General features: G+C 42.4%; 1 protein-coding gene across 1 annotated transcript in view; it reads left to right on the plus strand.

The window, feature by feature from the left end:
• The window catches only part of LOC121444535 (Nance-Horan syndrome protein-like), a 342,978-nt gene that overhangs the window by 288,417 nt on the left and 34,940 nt on the right, over positions 1-19,621 (plus strand). The window contains exons 2-3 of the mRNA XM_041646357.1: positions 13,437-13,589; positions 19,139-19,272. Of these exons, the coding sequence (XP_041502291.1) occupies positions 13,437-13,589; positions 19,139-19,272 (287 nt within the window). The remainder of the gene's footprint in view (positions 1-13,436; positions 13,590-19,138; positions 19,273-19,621) is intronic.

A 19,621-nucleotide genomic window follows, 5' to 3' on the forward strand; every position in this document is an offset into this window, starting at 1 on the left:
TAAAGATACTGACTAGCAAGTACTAATTCTAATTAAGTGTAATGAAGGTGGTATGCAAAAAGCCTTTTGTATTTAAATTTTTCTACCATCAATGATGATCTCTAAATTCTAAGAAACTAACCTCTACATAGTAGAAGAGATTTCTTAGCATATATAAATGAGAATCAATCATGTCTTAATTACCTTACTGCTTCACAATCTAACAAACTGTCCAAGAGGGCCTCTGTGAAGAGAAACCACGATGAAGGGAATCCTTTATTTTGGTTTTGTTTTTCAAGATATGGTTTCTCTGTGTGTATCCCTGACTGTCCTGGAACTCACTCTGTAGACCAGGTTGGCCTCAAACTCAAAGAGATCTAACTGCCTCTATCTCCTGAGTGCTGGGACTAAAGGCCTGTGCCATCACCCCCTGGCAGCAATTCTTCTTTTTCCCCTTTTTTTTATTGAGAAAAGAAAAAAAAAACATAAACAAAAAACAAGTTTCCACCTCCTCCCAGCCTCCCATTTCCCTCCCCCTCCTCCCACCCTTCTCCCCCTCCCCCCACTCCTCTCCCCCTCCCTCTCCAGTCCACAGAGCAGTCCGGGTTCCCTGCCCTGTGGTAAGTCCTAGGTCCTCCCCCCTCCGTCCATATCTAGGAAGGTGAACATCCAAACTGGCTATGCTCCCACAAAGCCAGCACATTTAGTAGGATCAAAACCCCGTGCCATTGTCCTTGGCGTCTCATCAGCCCTCATTGTTCACCATGTTCAGAGAGTCCGGTTTTATCTCATGCTTTTTCGGTCACAGTCCAGCTGGCCTTGGTGAGTTCCCAGTAGATCAGCTCCACTGTCTCAAGTGGGTGGGTGCAAGCCTCGTGGTCCCGACTTCTTTGCTCATGTTCTCCCTCCTTCTGCTCCTCATTGGGACCTTGGGAGCTCAGTCCAGTGCTCCTGTGTGGGTCTCTGTCTCTATCTCTATCCATCACCAGATGAAGGTTCTATGATGATATGCAAGATATTCATCAGTATTGCTCTAGGATAGGGTCATTTCAGGTTACCAATCCTCAGCTGCCCAAGGAACTAACTGGGAACCTCATCTTGGGCACTTGGGAGCCCCTCTAGGGTCAAGTCTCTTGCCCACCCTAAAGTGGCTCCCTTAACTAAGAATTGTGGTTCCGTGCTCCCCTATCCACCCTTCCTTTATCCCAATTCTCCTGTTTTCCCATGTCCCCCCTCCTTCCCTTCTACCTTTTCTCTCCCCATCTCCCCTTACCCCCATCCCACCCCACCCCCAAGATCCCAATTTTCTCCCCGGCAATTTGGTCTACTTCCCTTAGCCAAGAGGATAACTATATGTTTTTCCTTGGGTTCACCTTCTTACTTAGCTTCTTTAGGTTAACCTATTGTAGACTCCATGGCCCTTATTTATGGCTAGAAACCAATTATGAGCGAGTACATCCCATGTTCATCTTTTTGGGTCTGGGACACCTCACTCAGGATAGTGTTTTCTATTTCCATCCATTTGCATGCAAAATTCGAGAAGTCATTGTTTTTTACCGCAGCGTAGTACTCTAGCGTGTATATATTCCATCCTTTCTTCATCCATTCTTCCATTGAAGGGCATCTAGGTTGTTTCCAGGTTCTGGCTATTACAAATAATACTGCTATGAACATAGTTGAACAAATGCTTTTGTCATATGATAGAGCATCTCTTGGGTATATTCCCAGGAGTGGTATTGCTGGGTCCAGGGGTAGCAGCAATTCTTATAAAAGAAAACATTTCATTGAGGGCTTGTTTACAGTTTCAAAGGGTTAGTCCATTATCATCATGGTAGGAAACGTGACAACAAGCATGGCACTGGAGCAGTAGCTGAGAGCCTGGGAGCTGCATCTGATCTATAGGGGGCAGAGGGAGGGAGCTGGAGGGAGAGACTAGGCTTAGCTAGCATGTAGCCTACCTACAATGATATATTTCCTCCAACAAGCAAGGCTACAGCTACTCCAACAAGACTACCCCTCCTAATCTTTCTAATTCTTTCAACTAGTGACACTCCCTAACGACTAAGCATTTGAATATATGACTATATGGGTGGCATTCTCATTCAAACCACTGTTGTGGGAGCTCCTTCCGCTCCTCCAGCCAATAGCCGCTGAGATACCAGCCCATTGGCGCGTGGTCTCTCTCCTTTTAAAAAAGCGGCTACTTCCTTTCTTGCTCTTTGCTTCCTGCTCCGGTTCCAGCGACTAGACGTCTTCCTGATTGCGCAGAGGGCTGTTGTCTGGGATGGTTATCTGTAAATTTTTCCCCTTTAAATAAATACCACCCTATTAATCATAATTCCAAACTGGTGTGGGATTGTCTATGACTTACGCCTTCAAACCACCACAGTATACATTAGATTTTCTAGTGGAACTGGGGGGGGGGGGTTAATTTACATTTTATTGAGTGATTTTGTAAGGGAGAGAAATGTATAACTTTAGCTATTTCCTTACTTTATAATAACTAAATAATAAATCCTTGAAACAAAAGGAAAGATGTATTGACAGAATGGATATAAGACAACAAATGCTCCGACAACAAGGACCCTATGAGAGACATCTGTTATGACTTGGATCTGAAATGTCCCCGCAGGCTCCTGTCTTGAATGCTTATTCCCCAGAAGATTTTCAAAGGCTGTGGAACCTTTAGAAGATGGGGTCCGACTAGAGGAAAAGGACACTAGGGGCAGGTCTTTCCAGCTATAATTTGGTCCCTAGTTCTAACAGTGCTCTCCTTCCTAGTCTCTGATGATGTAGCATTCCTGCTGCTGGGCCTACCCTGGCATGTTGGACTTGAATTTCTCTGGAACTGTGAGCAAAAACAAACTTTTCCTCCCTGAAATCACCAATGTTAGGTATTTTGAGCACAGGGGCACAACAGTCATGAAAACACCACATCTGTGTTCCCATTCCCTGGTTTTTGGCCCAGTGGCTTTACAAAGCAGTTGCTGAATGTAAGCATGGGGAGTATGAATGAATGTCTAGACCCCTCAGGTTACTAGACATGCAAAGTTTTCCTTTTGGGAATTCTAGTTAATACTGCTAACTATAGAGAGTCGAAAACATCTTTAAGCCTTAGAATGTGAACTCAGGTGGTAAGATCATGCTCTTCCCAATTTACCCCACCACTTCATCTTTTTTTTTCTTTTTTTCCCTCCTGAAAAATGCCCCTCTCTACCCATTTTCCCTAACCTCTTATTGTAATGTAGCCTGTCCCTTCCCTAAATTCCCATGATGGTGAATTCATTCTATGTAAATTTCATCTGCTGTGGTTTTGCAGATGAATAAAACCTGTAGCTGGTGCAAAACCCCATTTCAACTATTTCTGTCTATTCTATTTCACTGCCAACCTCCACATGGAGTCATTAACAAGCAGCGGCAGTCAGCGCACACATCTCCACCAAACATTTCCTTGGGACGGTGTGTGCCATTGCCAGGGATATGGAGAGGTGTGGTTCCAGAGCTAAGGAACGTGAGTGTGGCTAGGTGGCCACGGAAGTCTGGGAGGAGTACAAAAGAGAGGGAGCCAATAGTGAACGGCTTGGAAGCAGAGTGCAGCCTGGGGTGGTAGGGTTATTTTTGGAGATGAGCCTTATAGGATGGGTAGAGACTAAGTGGTAAAATTATTCTCTATCCACAAACAAATCAGGGTAACCAAACTAAGTCGGCATGCTACCCTGGGCAATCCTCTTCTGGGTTGCTTGGTATGTAAAGAGATTTCAGAAAGGGCAGAATACAAGAAATGCAAAGCCTTCAGATTCCATCTTGTGTACCTGTTGTGATAGGAGCGGTGGGCTGCGTCCTGCCACCCGGTTAGCTTTATACCCGAAATAATTACACGGAAACTGTATTCTTTTAAACATTGCTTGACCCATTAGTTTTAACCTCTTATAGGCTAGCTTTTACATATTGATCTAACCCATTTCTAATATTCTGTGTAGCACCACGAGCTGGCTTACCAGGAAAGATCTTAACCTGCGTCTGTCTGGAGTGAGAGAATCATGGCAACTTTTGACTCGGCTTTCTTTCTCCCAGCATTCTGTTCTGTCTACTCCGCCTACCTAATTTTTTGTCCTATCAGGGCCAAGCAGTTTTTTTTATTAGTTAACCAATGAAAGCAACAGATAAGATACAAGACCCACCTCCATCATGTACCCACATGGAACCCAGGTCTTTATCTACAATAGGAGTTTGTATTATTTGTTGTTGTTGTTGCTGTTCCAACGTTCTTCAGTAATGTCACCTCTCTATGGTTGCATGTTTACTCTAAACTTCAACATAGTTCATGTTTTATAGTTAAGTGCACAGGGCTGTCTCTTCTAGCCATGGTATTTCCATAGAGCTCTTGGCAATGGTACTCTTGAGGGCACTTACGATCTGTTAAGAAAACTGGGTATGAGTTTGGTTTATGTGCCTGTTCATCACAAGGTTTGCTCCCTAGATTGAAATACTTCTGGAATCCTAAAATAAGAAATTGATTTTATAGAAAAGCAGGGCAGTAGAGCATTTTTTCTGAGGGGCAACTAGACATAAGTAGTAAGTAGCAAATACTGACTAAAAGTGGTGGAGACAGAAGCCAGCCAGGAAAGTCCATGAACCCAGGATCAGGAGACTTACATTATTATTATTATTATTATTGCCTCTGTCTAAACTTAGGTCTGTGATTTTTGGATCATATCTTTGGCCTTAGGTTCCCTTATCAACATTTGAGGGGATGACCTTAACCATCGTTTTTATAGTGTGTTGACTGCTGCTCAGAGTAAGATGTGTTTTTAGATCATGACCAAGCAAATTTGTGCATGCATGCCCAGCAGAAACAACAAACAAATGCTTCACAGAACAATACAGTACACTTGAGCATATTCTATTCTACACTATTCTATTTCATTGTTTTCAAAAATGCTAGTCTTGACCTGCTGAATGGGTTTTGCAATCCACTAATGGGTCATGCCCCGCCATTTGAAAAAACAAAAACAAAACAAAACAAAAAACCCAGAACATTGTAATTTCCGAGGTCCCTTCCAGAAGTAGAATACAATGATTCTGTGCCATGCTTACAGGAATATTCTGAAAACAATAGCTGATCTGTGATAGATGACAATGCGCTTACATTGTGAAAGAAGTGTATGGTGTAGAATAAGGCAGGTGAGTTACCTGAAGATGAGCAAGTCACCATATACCACTTCTAAGAATATACTGCACCTCTGAGAATAACTCTTAAGAGGATCTCCAAGTTGTCACACCAAGTACTGCTCTAATCATCAGCCATCAAAGATGGGGATGCCAGACCTGTTAGGGAGGTCACAAGCTCCTTGGTTATGGGCATACTTCTGTTTCCAGCATAAGAGCCTCAAAGTATAACCTGTGTTAGCATCATCTTCATTTATATTTAATCTACTAAGAATACAGAAGTTGGGAACTTTTTGTCTTATTTGAGTGTTTGTGCATATGTATGATGTGTAAGTGTGTGCATGCACACACTCTTGTGTGTGAGTGTGGTCACTTTCATGCCATGTTGTGAATTTGGAGGTCAGAGAACAACTTCAGGTGTTCATCTTCCAACTTGTTTGAGACAAGGTCTCTTTATTGTCCTTGGTTGTGTATGCCAATCTTGAAGGAACACTGTTATTACAGACCTTGGCTACCACAGCTGACTTCAGATGGATTCTGTGGATTTGAACTCAAGTTCTTACACTCATATGGAAGTGCTGTTACACATGAGACATCGCTTCAAGAAACATAGAAAACTCTACCCTTTCTTCTTTTAGACCTTAGACTCTCGGTCTTCTTTTGTTTTCCTACTGTGGGAAAAGAGTAACTTTTAATTAATCAGTGATAAGTCGATGGAGCATCATTCCTTTGGGGCCTCAGAACCACACTGAGTGCTCTATGATCCCATTTTTCTCGAGTATGGGATCAAAATTAAATAGTTTCATGTTTTATTACTATGGTTCTCACTCCAGTGATAAAGCCAAATCTTTTTTTTTTTAATCACAGAGAGCCCAAATGCTTCTCTCCAACCCACTCTTCCACTGCTTTAATTCAGAATCTTTCAAGGTAGGTTTTGGTGGCTGGTAGGAAACAAAGGTATCAGACAGAGCAGAACTGCACCCAGAGATGGACATTTCCTAATCATTCATATGGAAAGATAGGGATCTGAAATACTAGGAATGCTCAATTACTTGCACACAGCCACGGGGTTGAATAGCTACAACCACATAAACAAGCAGCAGTAACAGTAATGACTTGTCTTCCTATTATGAAGCTTCATCTTGGTATAGAAGTTGAGAAAAAAAAATTCTTCGTTCTTTTAGTGTTCTGTTCAGTAGAAGTTGGGATATTTTAAAGAGCTGAAACTTATTAGGAAACTTTCACTTCATCTTCCTGATGCTGAGATGCCTACATTTGATAATCTGTCCAGAGTTAGGAGCAGATCTGAATTACTATGGTTCTGCAGAAAAATCGCCCAATAGGAAGGTTTCAAGAAACATGACTGGATTTGGGCAGGTTGACAGGCCTTCTGTAGTTCTTGCTGTTCTTGTATGCTGCCCTACTCTCTCCTCCAAGTTGCCAAGCAGAATGGGCGAAGGGCTGGGTGCCAAAGAAAGAAGAACAGGTGGGAATGAACGGTATCCCTTGGTGAACTCCCCTCCCTGTCTTCCCAGCTGCTCTGAGGATTCTGCAGGCAGCTCCAGACTGACTACATTTCCATTTTGCTCACCAAGCTGTTGGCTGCTGTGGAACGGACTCAGCTTAGCAGGGAAGTGGGAGCTATCCGACTGTGTATCTGCAACACCAACTATTTCAGATGCTTCCTAATATACGAATGTGTGATGTTCCTCGCTGCTTTCTATCACAGGCTGTCAGAATGGATGGGCTGTGTGGTGATGTGTTTCTGGCTGAAAAGTTATTATGTAGTGGGGGTGGGGATGATCAGCAGATGGGCAGGAAGGAAGGCTAACAAAGGTATTTGTAGGTAACTGTTTCCTGTAGACACTCTAAGAATGTGTTTTTAAATTTTCTCCCTGTCCTTTGAAGGAGTAAAAAAAATCCATATCTGAGTAATTTGGCACATTTTGTTGAATTTTTTATCACAAATAGAATTCAGGCTTTGATTTCAACTGTCTGCTCCCTCCCTCACTTTCAATTTTGAAGAGCCTGGGAGAGGGAAGAGAGAGAACCTGGGATTAACCTATGGTAGGGTGTAATGTCTTTCTAGGATAGGAACTGTTTTGGATATTATGCATTATGGGTGTTTTGTCTACATGTATGTCTGAGCATCATTTGCATATCTGGTTCCCACAAAAGCCAGAAGAGAGCATCAGGGTCCCTAACACTGGAGTTACAGATGTTTGTGAGCCCCTATGATTGTGGATGGTGGGAATCAGACCCTGCTCCTCTGGAAGAGCAGTCAGGGCTCTTAACTACTGAACCATCTCTCCAGTCCCAAGAACAAGCATTGTATTCTTTGCCCATAGGTTATACTTTAAGGTAGCAAGAAACTCATAAGGTCAGCCAGGGAAAATGAAATCAAATAAGTACCAATTCTATCAGGGCAGGGGGATAAAGGGAGTTTCAAAGAGCTTGGGCAAGGTTATATGTATCTCCAATCTTAACTCCTTCCCAATAGTTCCTAGAAGCAAACCTCCTAGGCGGAAGTCTAAGAGCCCCCACTTCTCACCTCTTCTGGTATTTGAGAAAGGATTTTATGATAGTCTAGAATCATGTGGAAGTCATTATATATCCCAGGCTCATCTCAGTCTCACAGCAGTCTTTCTGCCTCAGGCCTCTGGGTGATGAAATATATGACATTTTACACACACACACACACACACACACACACACACACACACACACGAGACACACCAGATGAGAATCTTAAATCTTATGTCTAAGTCAGGTCATTTCTGAGGACCCAAGTGAATGACAATATCCAAATATCCATGCAGTTGAAAAATCACTATGACTGAATATCTAGACAATTTCACTGTCTCTGAGGTGTATAAGGGGAATGAACTCTGATGAGTCTACCAAGAATCCACTGCCCTACAGACACATGGTCTTTTACTTTAGCTGTTTGGTTTTGGGGTGCTATTTGTCTTTTTTGAATGCAGTAAATCTTTCCCAACCTCCTCTAGTCACTCTCCAGAACATCCTCTTGGTTCTTGGTTGTACCTAATTCTGTAGAAGACACAGAAGGTGGAGGTGCTGAGTCCTTTACTAGATAACTTTAGTGCGGCAGATGACTCCCTCTCCCTACCCGAATCACTTTTAGCTAATTTATTTCTCTATTGATTTGAGATAAAGAAGCAGCTATGAAGCTAGAGATGGCCTCTCACTTCAGATATTCTACTTACAAGGTATATTAAATGTCCTTTTTTTCTGAGCTTATCTATGAATTGAGTCAGTGCTTTTCTCTGTGAGTTGAGTGAAGGGGCCATGGTATTATGAAGAGAAGCCCCTGCCTTGCAATGAGGCACATGAATAGCCCTTTTTCTGTTTTAAAGGAAGAAATGAAGCATCTAGTCCTACCTCCAAGTTTAATGCTTGCTGTTATCTGCTCCATCCTTATGCAGCACGAACATAGAGGAGAGGATCACAAAGGAAGGCAAATAAGTGGCTTACTTGAAGGAAGTAGACACATTAATGGGGGAGTATGTTAGTTTCTTATTACTATGATATTATTCCATAATAAACTACTATAAACTTAGCAACTCAAAACAACCATCGTTAAGTAGACCTAGTGGCACAGGTCTATAATACTAGTGAGCAGGAGGTTGAGAGAGGAGGCTCACAAGTTTGAGGTCCACCTAGGCAACTTAGTAAGATTCTGTGTCAGAATAAAATATAAAAAGAGGGCTGGTGATACATCTCAGACATTTGCTTAGCAAGTGTAAAGCCCTAGGTTCAATCCAGTAGCACAAAACTAAAACCCACAACCCCTCCAATATTATCTTGCAACATTGTGTCAACAGTGTGAATCTGTGTCATTTGTTCAGAGTCCCACTAGGCTAAAAATTAAGGTGTCGCCTGCTATGCTGCCATTTGAGGCTTGGGTTTCTCTTTGAAGCCTAACAGTTCTTGGGAAAAAATGGCTTTTGGAGGATAAAGAACTTGGGTTCTCAGTATCTATAGGCTACCCGTTGTTTCCCATCATCAGATTTTCTCCACAATGTGGCACTTTTTACTCTTTGACTCTTTTGGGGGCTCACCACCCAGCTCCCAAATAAAGACACACAGAAGCTTATTCTTACTTATGGAAGCCTGTCCTTAGCTTGACTTGTTTCTTGCCAGCTTTTCTTAAATTAACCAATCTACCTTTTGCCTCTGGGCTTTTACCTTTCTCTATTCTCTATACCTTTCTTTCCTTCTTACTCTTTTGCTGGCTGTGTGGCTGGGTGGCTGTGTGGCTGGGTGGCTGGGTGACTGGGTGACTGGGTGGCTGGGTGGCTGGGTGGCTGGGTGGCTGGGTGGCTGAGTGGCTGGCCCCTGGCTTCCTCCTTCCTCCCTTTCTCACTCCTTTCTCATCTCTTCTATTTATTCTCTCTGTCTGCCAGCCCCGCCTATCCCTCTCCTTCCTAGCTAGTGACCATTCAGCTCCTTATTAGACCAATCAGAGTTTTAGACAGGCAAAGTAACACAGCTTCACAGAGTTAAACAAATGCAACATGAAAGAATGCAACACATTTTTTTTTGCATCATTAAACAAATGTTCCACAGCAGAAACGTAGCACACCTTAAACTAATTTTCCACAACATCGGGTGCCGACTTCTATCGTTTTATAACTTATTTTGGGGAACAATTTTTTACTGAATCTGGAGCTCACTGATTTGGTTATATGGGCTGGCCAGCAAAGTCTGGGGACTCCACTGTCACTATTCCCTCAGTGCTGGGATTATAGGCACATAGTGTGCTGGCTTGTTACATGGGAACTGGGGATCTCAATTCAGATCCCCATGCTTGCTTGAACCATCTTCCTCAAGCCCAGAAACGACTTTTTTAAACTAGGAAAATGGGATGATTTCATTGAGTGTTCCATTAGTGCCCTTTTCTGCCTCCAGGAGATGCACCATACACTTAATACTCTGTGACTAAAGGACATAGCTGAGCAGTGACAGATGACACTGTGGCAACAAGTAAATTACATTATCACCTGCTAATGTGTGGACTAAACCCATTCTAGCTTCTCAGAAGAGAAAGGATAGGGGAAGTGGATCCGTGGCTGTAAAAGCAGCCACTGTGTATGATAGTTGGTTCCTTTGAGGAACCAGGATGAGGGTAGCCACCCTGGAATTCAGAAATTAATCTTTGCACCTGGAATCTGTTCTTAGTACCAAGCAGTTTAGTAGTCCAAAACCTCAGGACTAGCTTGTCCATTGACCATAGTAGGAATGAGTTTAGGGCTCCAGCGAAGGAAGGTCATTAAAAATAATATTTCCTTTCAAATGATAAGTTTATATTCAGTAATGAGGAAACATTGCTGAATTTCTTTTTTATTTATGTTATGTGGTCTTTTCTGAGATGATAGTTACCTACTTCAGAAAGGTGGGAACTGTACATTTGGAGGGATGTAGGGCCTCTAGAGTTTGATGTTTTTAGGTCATTCCTAGGAGACCGCATTATAGTGCAGCCGGAAGTATGCGCCAGACAGCATTTTTCTTAATCTGTTGCTTTCAGGAAGAATCACATCAACATTTTCATACAAAACTACAGAGCACATGCCTCAAGATGATAGGAATTTCTGTGCATGATGCTCTGTCTAGCATTGTGCCTGACACTAATAGCTGCAGTATAATGTTCATGGGTGAATAGGTATTTCCATTATCAGAATTCCCCTCTCCTCACCCAGGTCACCCAATCCCTCGCACTCCTCCAAGATCCCAAGGCATCATCAGAAAATGTTTTGCATTTCTTTAACTTTCCTGATGATAATCACAACCTTGGAACACTCTTATTATGTGCAGGGTATCGACACAGTGTTGGAAACTCTGGTTCAAGGGTTCAGTCATCTTCAGGTTTCTTTTTTTTTTTCAAGCACAGCTGATGAGTCTCTTCCTCAAGCCAACACAAAGGCAAATAGCAGGACTAAAGACTGAAAAGTCATGGGCCCTTGGTCTTTTATTCTGAGGGTGTGCCAGGTCTAGTCAACAGCATAGATAGTATGAGGGGGGAAGTAAGTCTTTTGATCTGCCTCCACTCACCTGGGCCCAACCCTAAATTATGACTCTAAGCCCCTAAAGAGACAAGCCTGATAGGAGTGGTACCCACAGCTGCACACACACTTCTGGAATTGCCCATTGAGTTTCTTGTTCCTTTTTTATTTCACAGTCAGGCTTTATGTTCTGTCCCTTCTTCCAGCTGTCACCAGCACGTGCGTTCACAGCCACTTTTGTTGAGTTTAGCAGTGACCTCAGCCTGGTGAGCAGAGTTGACATCTGTGTCCAGAGACGGGCTGATTTTCCAGCCAGTCTCGTCACTGCATCGGAGTGTTCCTTCGAGGGTAACTGAATGAGGCTTCTGTCTTCAGAGCTCTGCCTACTGTCCACTGGAGAGGAGCACCCAGATCTAGACTGGCCCCTCCCCCTCTATACCAAGGCCTCCCACACATTTTCTCAGGCCTGAAAGGATCAGCTTGTCCCTTTGTGAGTCCTCCCGTTCTTGCCTGCAGGCTTCAGTGACCCCTGACTGGTTCATCAAGCACTCACAGTTCCTAAGGAGAAAGTTGAGGCTATAGACTAGCTTGAGAAAGAAAAATTGTCTTCTTTCATTCATGGTTCCACCGACCCTCTTCCTCCCTCCAAAAGAGTGCTGCCTCTATCCAGGGAAATAGCGTTCTGATTCAAATTCTTAAAGATTAAGCATCTAGGAAAATAAAGAGACAGTTGGGAGTAATCTCTGTGGATAAAAGTGAGAAAATATGATAGACTACTTATGGTCACCCTAGAACTACAGGGTTTAATATGTTAGTCACATATGACTATTTTAATTAATAATAAATGTTAAAAATTTAGTTCCTCATACACTACCTAATCCCTTTTGAAGTGCTCAGTAGCCACTGTGGTCACCCATCTCTTGGTCCAAGGACAAAGGGAATACTATATTGTATAGTACAGCTATAGAGAAATTTCTCAGCATGGAACATTCTATTAGATAATTTAGGTAGATGATATATTCCTCTTTATCCTGCACGTGTTTCAGTACATCATTTGATATGTGTTTGTTTCTATTTTTATAGTGCTAAGCATCAAACCCAGAGTCTCACATGAGCTAGGCAAGTGTTCTGCCCTTGAACTACATCCTTAGCCTTCAGTTAGCGATTCTTGTAGTAATGCATACTTTATTCTAGACTAAACAGTGCTGCTAAATATTGTATTAAAAAAACAAAAATAACTTGAGTTCATGGTGAGGGGGAAATTCAATCATCAGAAGACTGTATTTCCACAGCTTTCATTCTTCGATTCCCTTTCCACAAAGTATTCATTTTCCTCTCTACATTTTCCATAGATTACCTTGTTCCAGGTTAGACTCCTCCAAGTGGAATGGCACCTAAAAGAAAAGGCTCAGAGTTTAAGCAGAAGCCTATGTGGGGCATAGGGATAAACAGGGGAGCAGACTGTCTCCAAACCATGCACGGGGGAAGTGAAACAAAACGGGAAGAAGGCGGAGACTGAGAAGAGCAGGATGCTCCTGAGCCAGGAGTCTGGCTCTGGGTCATGAGTCTGAAGGTGAAGTCAGCTGTCCCTGATCTCAGCAGTCTTGAGGCTAGTAGGCTGCCAAGTGCTCATGAGTTTCTCTGGGTGGCCATTTCTCATTCATAGTCCCCTAATTCCCCGAATGTTTTTCTACAAGTATGCATTCTCTACTTATTTTGTCCTGGGCTGTAATGAAGGAGACAATAGTGAGTTAGATGCTGTTTTTAGGAGGAAGAAAGTCTTCCTTGACTTCTCAGATGAGTTGTAAGAATCGTGTTATCTACAGATTCTCCACTCCCATACCCACTAGCGCACTTGTTGCAGTTCCTATAATGTTCATACTCACCTTTGGTGAAACCAGAGGAAAATGGCAGTCAGTGGAGTCAGGAGGTGGAGGGCACAACCAGGAGCCTGCAACCAGAAACCACAAGGGACAAAAACCAACATAAAATACAGACCAAAGTTCAGATAGATAGCAAGAACAATATGCAGAAGTATTCTGTGATCTTCCATCTCTTGGTCCTAGGGTGTAGTTGTCCCCATATGTATTATCGGCTTCAAAGCTTTTTCAGCCTTGAGTCAGGTTTTTTGGTGGGATCAAGCAATCTGAACTTCACCTCTACATGCTTCCCATCTCTGGCTCACCCCCACCCTGCCCCAGAACCCACTAATTGAACAAATAGAGTTCCTGATGCCTAATGGCCTGTGGGCTCTTTGTCTTGCAGCTGTCTCCAACTTGGACGCCGAGAGTAAGCTGAGAGCATACTACCGTGCACCATGGCACCAGCAGCAGAACATCTTCCTTCCAGCTACCAGGCCACCCTGTGTGGAGGAGCTGCACCGCCATGCCAGACAGAGTCTGCAAGCCCTGCGCAGAGGTAACTGATGCCAGGCTGGGGGGTTTCGGGGACATTAGCAGAAGGCTGTGCCATTTAGGAATTTTCTGTCCCATCAATCCTGTCACCTCCTTAGTTAAAGCAAGCACTTTGAAATGCTCCCATTTCTACCCTGCATGAAATCCATGCATAATATCAACTACATGTACATGTGTATTAAAGTTACCATTATGGCCTAAATATGATCACAGAGTTCAAAAAGGAAAAGTATTAATAATACTGTATCTCAATATGTAAGTGCCAATTCACAATTGTATTAGATGATATAATGAAAGCAGTTAGGTGTCTGTACCACTCAAAAATAAATTTGAATTCAATAAAGACAGAAGCCATTGCAAACAAAAAGTGTGGAGAAATGAAGGAAGCTGGCTGCAGGGGAAGGAGAAGAACCATGAAAATTGGTGTATTCACCATCTATTAGATATGGGCAAAGTAAGACTTTGGCTTATAGTGAAAAGGGAATTAGATTTGACTCCGAAATAGATTCCTGGCTTCTTCCTATAGGAGATTTGGATAAGGCAATTAACTGTTGTGTGGGACATGGAACCTTTTCACTGACCATTCAGCGCCTTACAGGATGGCTGTTATGCTTGGCGCCTGCTCAATCATTCTAACAATCACAGTAAGGCCCTCAAGTGCTCTTCTGTTTCTATTGAGAATCTCTGAGCTGATCCAATGCCCTCATTCTACAGGGAGGCTCATAGAGGCTTGAAATGTGTGGAAACTTATTCAGGGTCGTGCAGGCTAGCTTCAGAACAAGTACTTGACCCTGATCCTCTGATCCCCCAGCCAGAGCTCTTTCCTACCTTTCCATATACCGTGTCTCATGAAAATAGATATTCATATTTGCTTTTCTGTCACAGCATCGAGAGCAACAAAGGCAGGCATATAACAGCCCAGGTAGAAAATGAACCTTTCCTTACTTCCCAGTGCCTTAAAACCTATAAGAATAAGACTCAAAATGCTCATTATTCTTTTAAAAACCCCAAAATGGATATCAGAAGATGGTATGCCGCATTTTCTGGCCTTTAGGTTTTTGCTCTGGAAACAGATGCTGTCTATACAATCACTGTATTTGTTTCAATATCCCTAGACTTATTTAAGGATTGATAGTTTGAAAACACATTACAATGCAAATAAAATATTTTAAAGCTCTTTTCAAGACTCAGAAAGCCCTAATAAATATTGTTTTCGTCCACGTCTCTATGACTTCTGCCTTTTTTCCTTTTAATGAAACAACTGACATACAACTGTCCCCAAAGCAGTTGTTTAAAAGTTTTTGTGCAACTTATTAGTGATAAGATACTATAATACTTATAAAAGAGAAAGGATGTTTACTATTCATTTCAATTTTATGGTTGGGCAAAAAAATAATTAAAATAAAATAATTAAAATAAATTTTTCATGCAGGCCTCCTTCTGGAATCTTCCTCTCTACTGTTCTGTTCCTAAGCTCCTTTCCCATAATAACCTGTGCTTCCTCCCGACATGCACATGTAGTCATCTGTCATAACTGACCACTATGGTCCCGCTTGCATTCCACCGCTAATCTGCGAGCAACTCAAGGGTAAGGATGGTGCCTTATTAATTTATTCTATTAAGAGCACATAGCACACGCTGAGCATATGGTAGGCCCTCAATGGATTTGTGTGGAAGGGAATGAAAGCCGCAGAAGGTGGCTTGAGCATCGAAGGCACAAGATGACTACTGAGGAATTTTAGCCGTCTCACTAAATGCTTTCTTAGTAGACACCATTCTTCTTATCATTTTATTATTAACCAGTCCTCCCTGATTAGATCTTTTACAGATTTAAGCAGGTAACACTGAGCTGCTCATAAGCTGTCATCTTTCACTGCTTCATCAGGTTTGGACTTAATGGCAGAACTGAAGAACAGCAAGTACCAATATCAATTTTTCTCTGCAGTTCCGCCTGGGGGATGAGAGATGAATATAAGGTCTTCTGGGGTTTAGATGGAAGACTCTGGAGCCTGTTTTGCCCTGTTCAGACTGGCTTGTTTTGTGGTTGGCTCAATAGCAAATCTTGGGTGTAGTAGTTTTAATAGCACTGCAGAGAGCCATAAACAGGAATTATAGGCATCATAGAATTAAAAACATGCAGTGGTGTAGAATTAAAATTAGAAAGCGACTTTAAAAAATAAATAAATATAAAATAAAAAACCTTGCCTAAGAAACAGCAATGCAGCTGTGTATCCAACAGCATAATCCACTTCTGCCATCTGGTGGTGGGGACTAATACCAAACTTGCAGACCAGGGCTTGGCTCCCTAACCTTGGCAGTGAGCTTCCCTGTGGGGAGTCTCTATTTGGACAGCTGGAATCGCTTTCGTGGAGAGGGAGAGGATGATGAAGCATGGGCAAGTAAGACTGGTTGGTTGCAGATCTGTGCTCATTTGGGAACTGAGACGAAACTTTAAATTGGATTCCTTATTGTCAGCCCCCTACCCTGAACAAACCGTACTGAAGGCCAGGCATTATGCTGGATTATAGGATTGAAAGAGCAATCAAGTGTGGTCTCCGCCTTCAAAGAATTTCTGGCGTAGCAAGGAGGATGGAAAAGTAAGCAGTTAAGTTCAATCCAGTGCTGTGGGGAATGAGCAGAAATGTACCTATCATGCTATGGAGCCTCGGGAAAGTGGCACGTAAATGCATTTCAAGTTGTTTAGAATGCAATTATTGCTTTCCCTTTTTCTTAGCAATTCTTTAATGCTCAGCACCAGTAATAACTCTAAGTTATACCATCTTTTATGTTCATAAAACACACAGAGAGACTAATACATGGCTATAAAGAGATAATTACATTTTATATTTCCTTTCCTTTCAAGTTTCTGGCTGGTGTCTAAGTTCCGTTGGTCTAAAGGAATAAGGATGAAAATTGGATTGCAATTGCAGGCCCTGGTGGACTGATATTGTCTCTTACCTCGCCAGTGGCGAGAAGTATCATTAGTGAGCCATTAATTTAGACTGCCTGCTCTCGGCCTGAGTAGAGGAGAAGATATATTTAAGACAGTATGGGAGAGAAGTGGTTGAAAGGGAAATTGAGCTGCCACCTCCTCTCTCACTCTGCTCCCTTTCCATTCTTCCTAAGCAGTGCAGCCTGTCTGCTCTGCCTAGTGAATTTAAGGACGTAAAAGATTTCCTTGTGCTGCTGTCCTTAGAAAAAGCCCACCGTTCGCTTGCAGAGAACAATGAGGGTGAAACCAGCGGTGGGAACTTTTTCAAGAAAGGCGTCTATCTCAAAATTTCTTCTTGATAGACGTTGACTTTGGAGGCAGGGCAGTGTAGCAAAAACCACCCATGGGCTGGGCTCTTTCAGGACCTGTCTCTAGTTGTGGATGAAAACCAATGTCGTTGTTGTTGTTTTTGAAGAATCTCAAACAAAGGAAGACGAGGGATACTGTCATGTTTTCCTAACCTATGTACTAAGCCTGTGACTCTAAGAAAGAGGTTAGGTTGTGAGGGCCAAAGGCAGTTAACTCCATGGTGGAAGTCAGAGAGCTTGAGAGAACTCAGTTCCTAGTTTTGGCAGCAAAGTATTGAAAGAAGCAAATAAAGATGGGACCAACCTTAAAGAGACCAGTTAAGACAAGTAATAAGATGGAGAGAAACATGGATCACTAATTATGTCAACAACACAGTTCATCATAAATGTAGGGTAATAGGATGCATTCTCTTTTCAGAAACCTAGACTTAGTAAAGCATGAAGCTGTCCAGTCCTTCAACAAGCATTTAATGATAGTCTGTTTCACAGGTGCTGTAAGACCTCTGATCAAAAGATGAATCTAATTTTGTTTCTGAACTTGGCCTTATGGCACAGACCAGTTGTGAATTCAAGAAGCTAGGCAAGGGGATTGCCGAGGTTAAAGACCTGCCTGGACAATTTAGTGAGACATTGTCTCAAGAAAATATACTAAATGGCTAGGAATATAGCATAGTAGCATAAACCTATACAACATAATCACATACCCCACCCCGCCCACACACATACCTAACTGCTCCAGGGTCCACTTAAATACAGTTCAAAAGACTGACAACTAGAGAGATGGTATTTTTGTAAAATCAATACAAGCATGCAAATGGAGATTATACAGCCTTGAAAGAAAGGACATCTGACATCACCTGAAAGGATCAGCTTAGTTTGCTTTCCATCAACCACAGGCAAAAAGAGGCAAATGGTACCTCATAAGTCATAGTGTTGTAACTGGTCAAAGAATTCAGTTGCAGCAAAATATAATTATATTCAAATACTGCAAAATCCAAAACGTCTTGCTCCAACAAGTGATGTATATTTGTCCTTTACAATGCCCGTAGGTCAAGCTGTATCAAGGTTGATGACACAAGAACTATGTCTGTACCACTCACCACAGAACAGTGACCCTTTCTTCCTGCATCTGTTTCCACATCTGCAGATGAGGGGGCAGCTTGATGCACATTTGTGTGGGGTTGCTGAGAAGTTGCAGATGAAAGCCTTAGCAAAGCATTTCTGGCACATGTCAATAAATGTTGGGAATTGGGAATAATATTGTACATGATATGAGTGATACTAACCTTAAACAATGCAAAGACAGAATGAAAACTGGGATATACAAATTTGTACCTCGATCATGACAAAACTTCAAGCTCTGAGGGTGAGTGTAAGCTATATTTCAGAAGATAGACAACGTTTAGTGTAAGCAAGGGGTGTTCTAAGGTACATGAAATACTGGAAACCTAAATTGTATTTCGAGCATCTCTGTGACATCTATTTATTTATTTATTTTGGTGATGCTGATGATCCAACTCAGGACCTTATCTCAGTGATTCTTAGTACTTAACCCCCTCCCCCCGATATTTCTTAGCTTTCCCACAAAGGCAGCTTTATCCTGGAGTAATAAGAATGGTGCCACTGGGATTGTCTTGCTTTCTCTGGGAGCACAAGATTATAAAACCGTTTGAGTCTCTGTGGGTAGCAGTAAGAGGAGGATGTAGATGGCTGCATTGGTGTGCTTCTTACCCACTTTCCTGGGGGAAAACATAGAAGATAAATAAAACACCCAGTGCCTAACATTTGCCAGTTTCTGTGATATAAATACAGTCGCCATAGCCAATTTCAGGTATCTATAGTTGAAAAACTGACTCATAAAATCTCCCTTCCTGGAGCTAGTGGCACCTAGGGCCAGCAGCTATGGTATGGCTGCATCTTCTCTGCACTTTAATCCTTGTGCTGGCAAGCCTTCCGCCATTGTTCTTAGCCTTGTGAGATTTTGAACTTAGAAGTGTTGAATTTATAAAAGTAAGCCACCATGTACCAAGACTATAAGATGGACCCATAGAGATGGGTGTATCTGCCATCATATTCACAGTGAACATTCAGTTAGGAACCAGTCTAAAAATCTGATGCGGCACATAGATTAACTAGATTAATGAAAGTTCACCTTTTTTTTTTTTGCAGCTCTTTGTTAACACTGTCGAGAGGGGAAGAACAATTGAAACTATCAAGTGTGTTTGATTATGTTTATCTCTTCTGCGCCTGCAGAACACCGGAGCCGAAGTGATCGTCGCGAGCAAAGACCTGCTGCTCCCCTGTCCATAGCTGCTCCACCACTGCCAGCCTACCCTCCTGCTCACAGCCAGAGGAGGCGCGAGGCCAAGGACCGCCATTTCCTAACGGTAAGCATGGTGGCTGCTAGCTGCCTGCATTTGCTCTTCTGGAGCATTGAGTCCCTCTCTGCTCAGTGAGGGAAGCTGGGCTGGCTGTTTGAGCAGGCATAGGCATGTAGGAACTCTTTTCCTTTTGGGGTATACACACACACACACACTTGCTAGTTGTGTAATACAGAAAATCAATAATTGTTAAGGACTCTGAAATCAGAAGACAATTTTACTTCAAATCCCAGCTCTTCTTATATGTTAGAGTTTAGTATTATTTCTTTCCCTCAGTTCCTTCCTTTGCAATAAGAGGATATTATTTATATAGTTTAATAGGGCTTGAATATGTACAGAGCTTCGCACAGGGACT

Source organism: Microtus oregoni, unplaced genomic scaffold, assembly GCF_018167655.1.
Source record: "Microtus oregoni isolate MIOR12 unplaced genomic scaffold, Mior012 000130F_ref0000022, whole genome shotgun sequence".
Taxonomy (NCBI): domain Eukaryota; kingdom Metazoa; phylum Chordata; class Mammalia; order Rodentia; family Cricetidae; genus Microtus; species Microtus oregoni.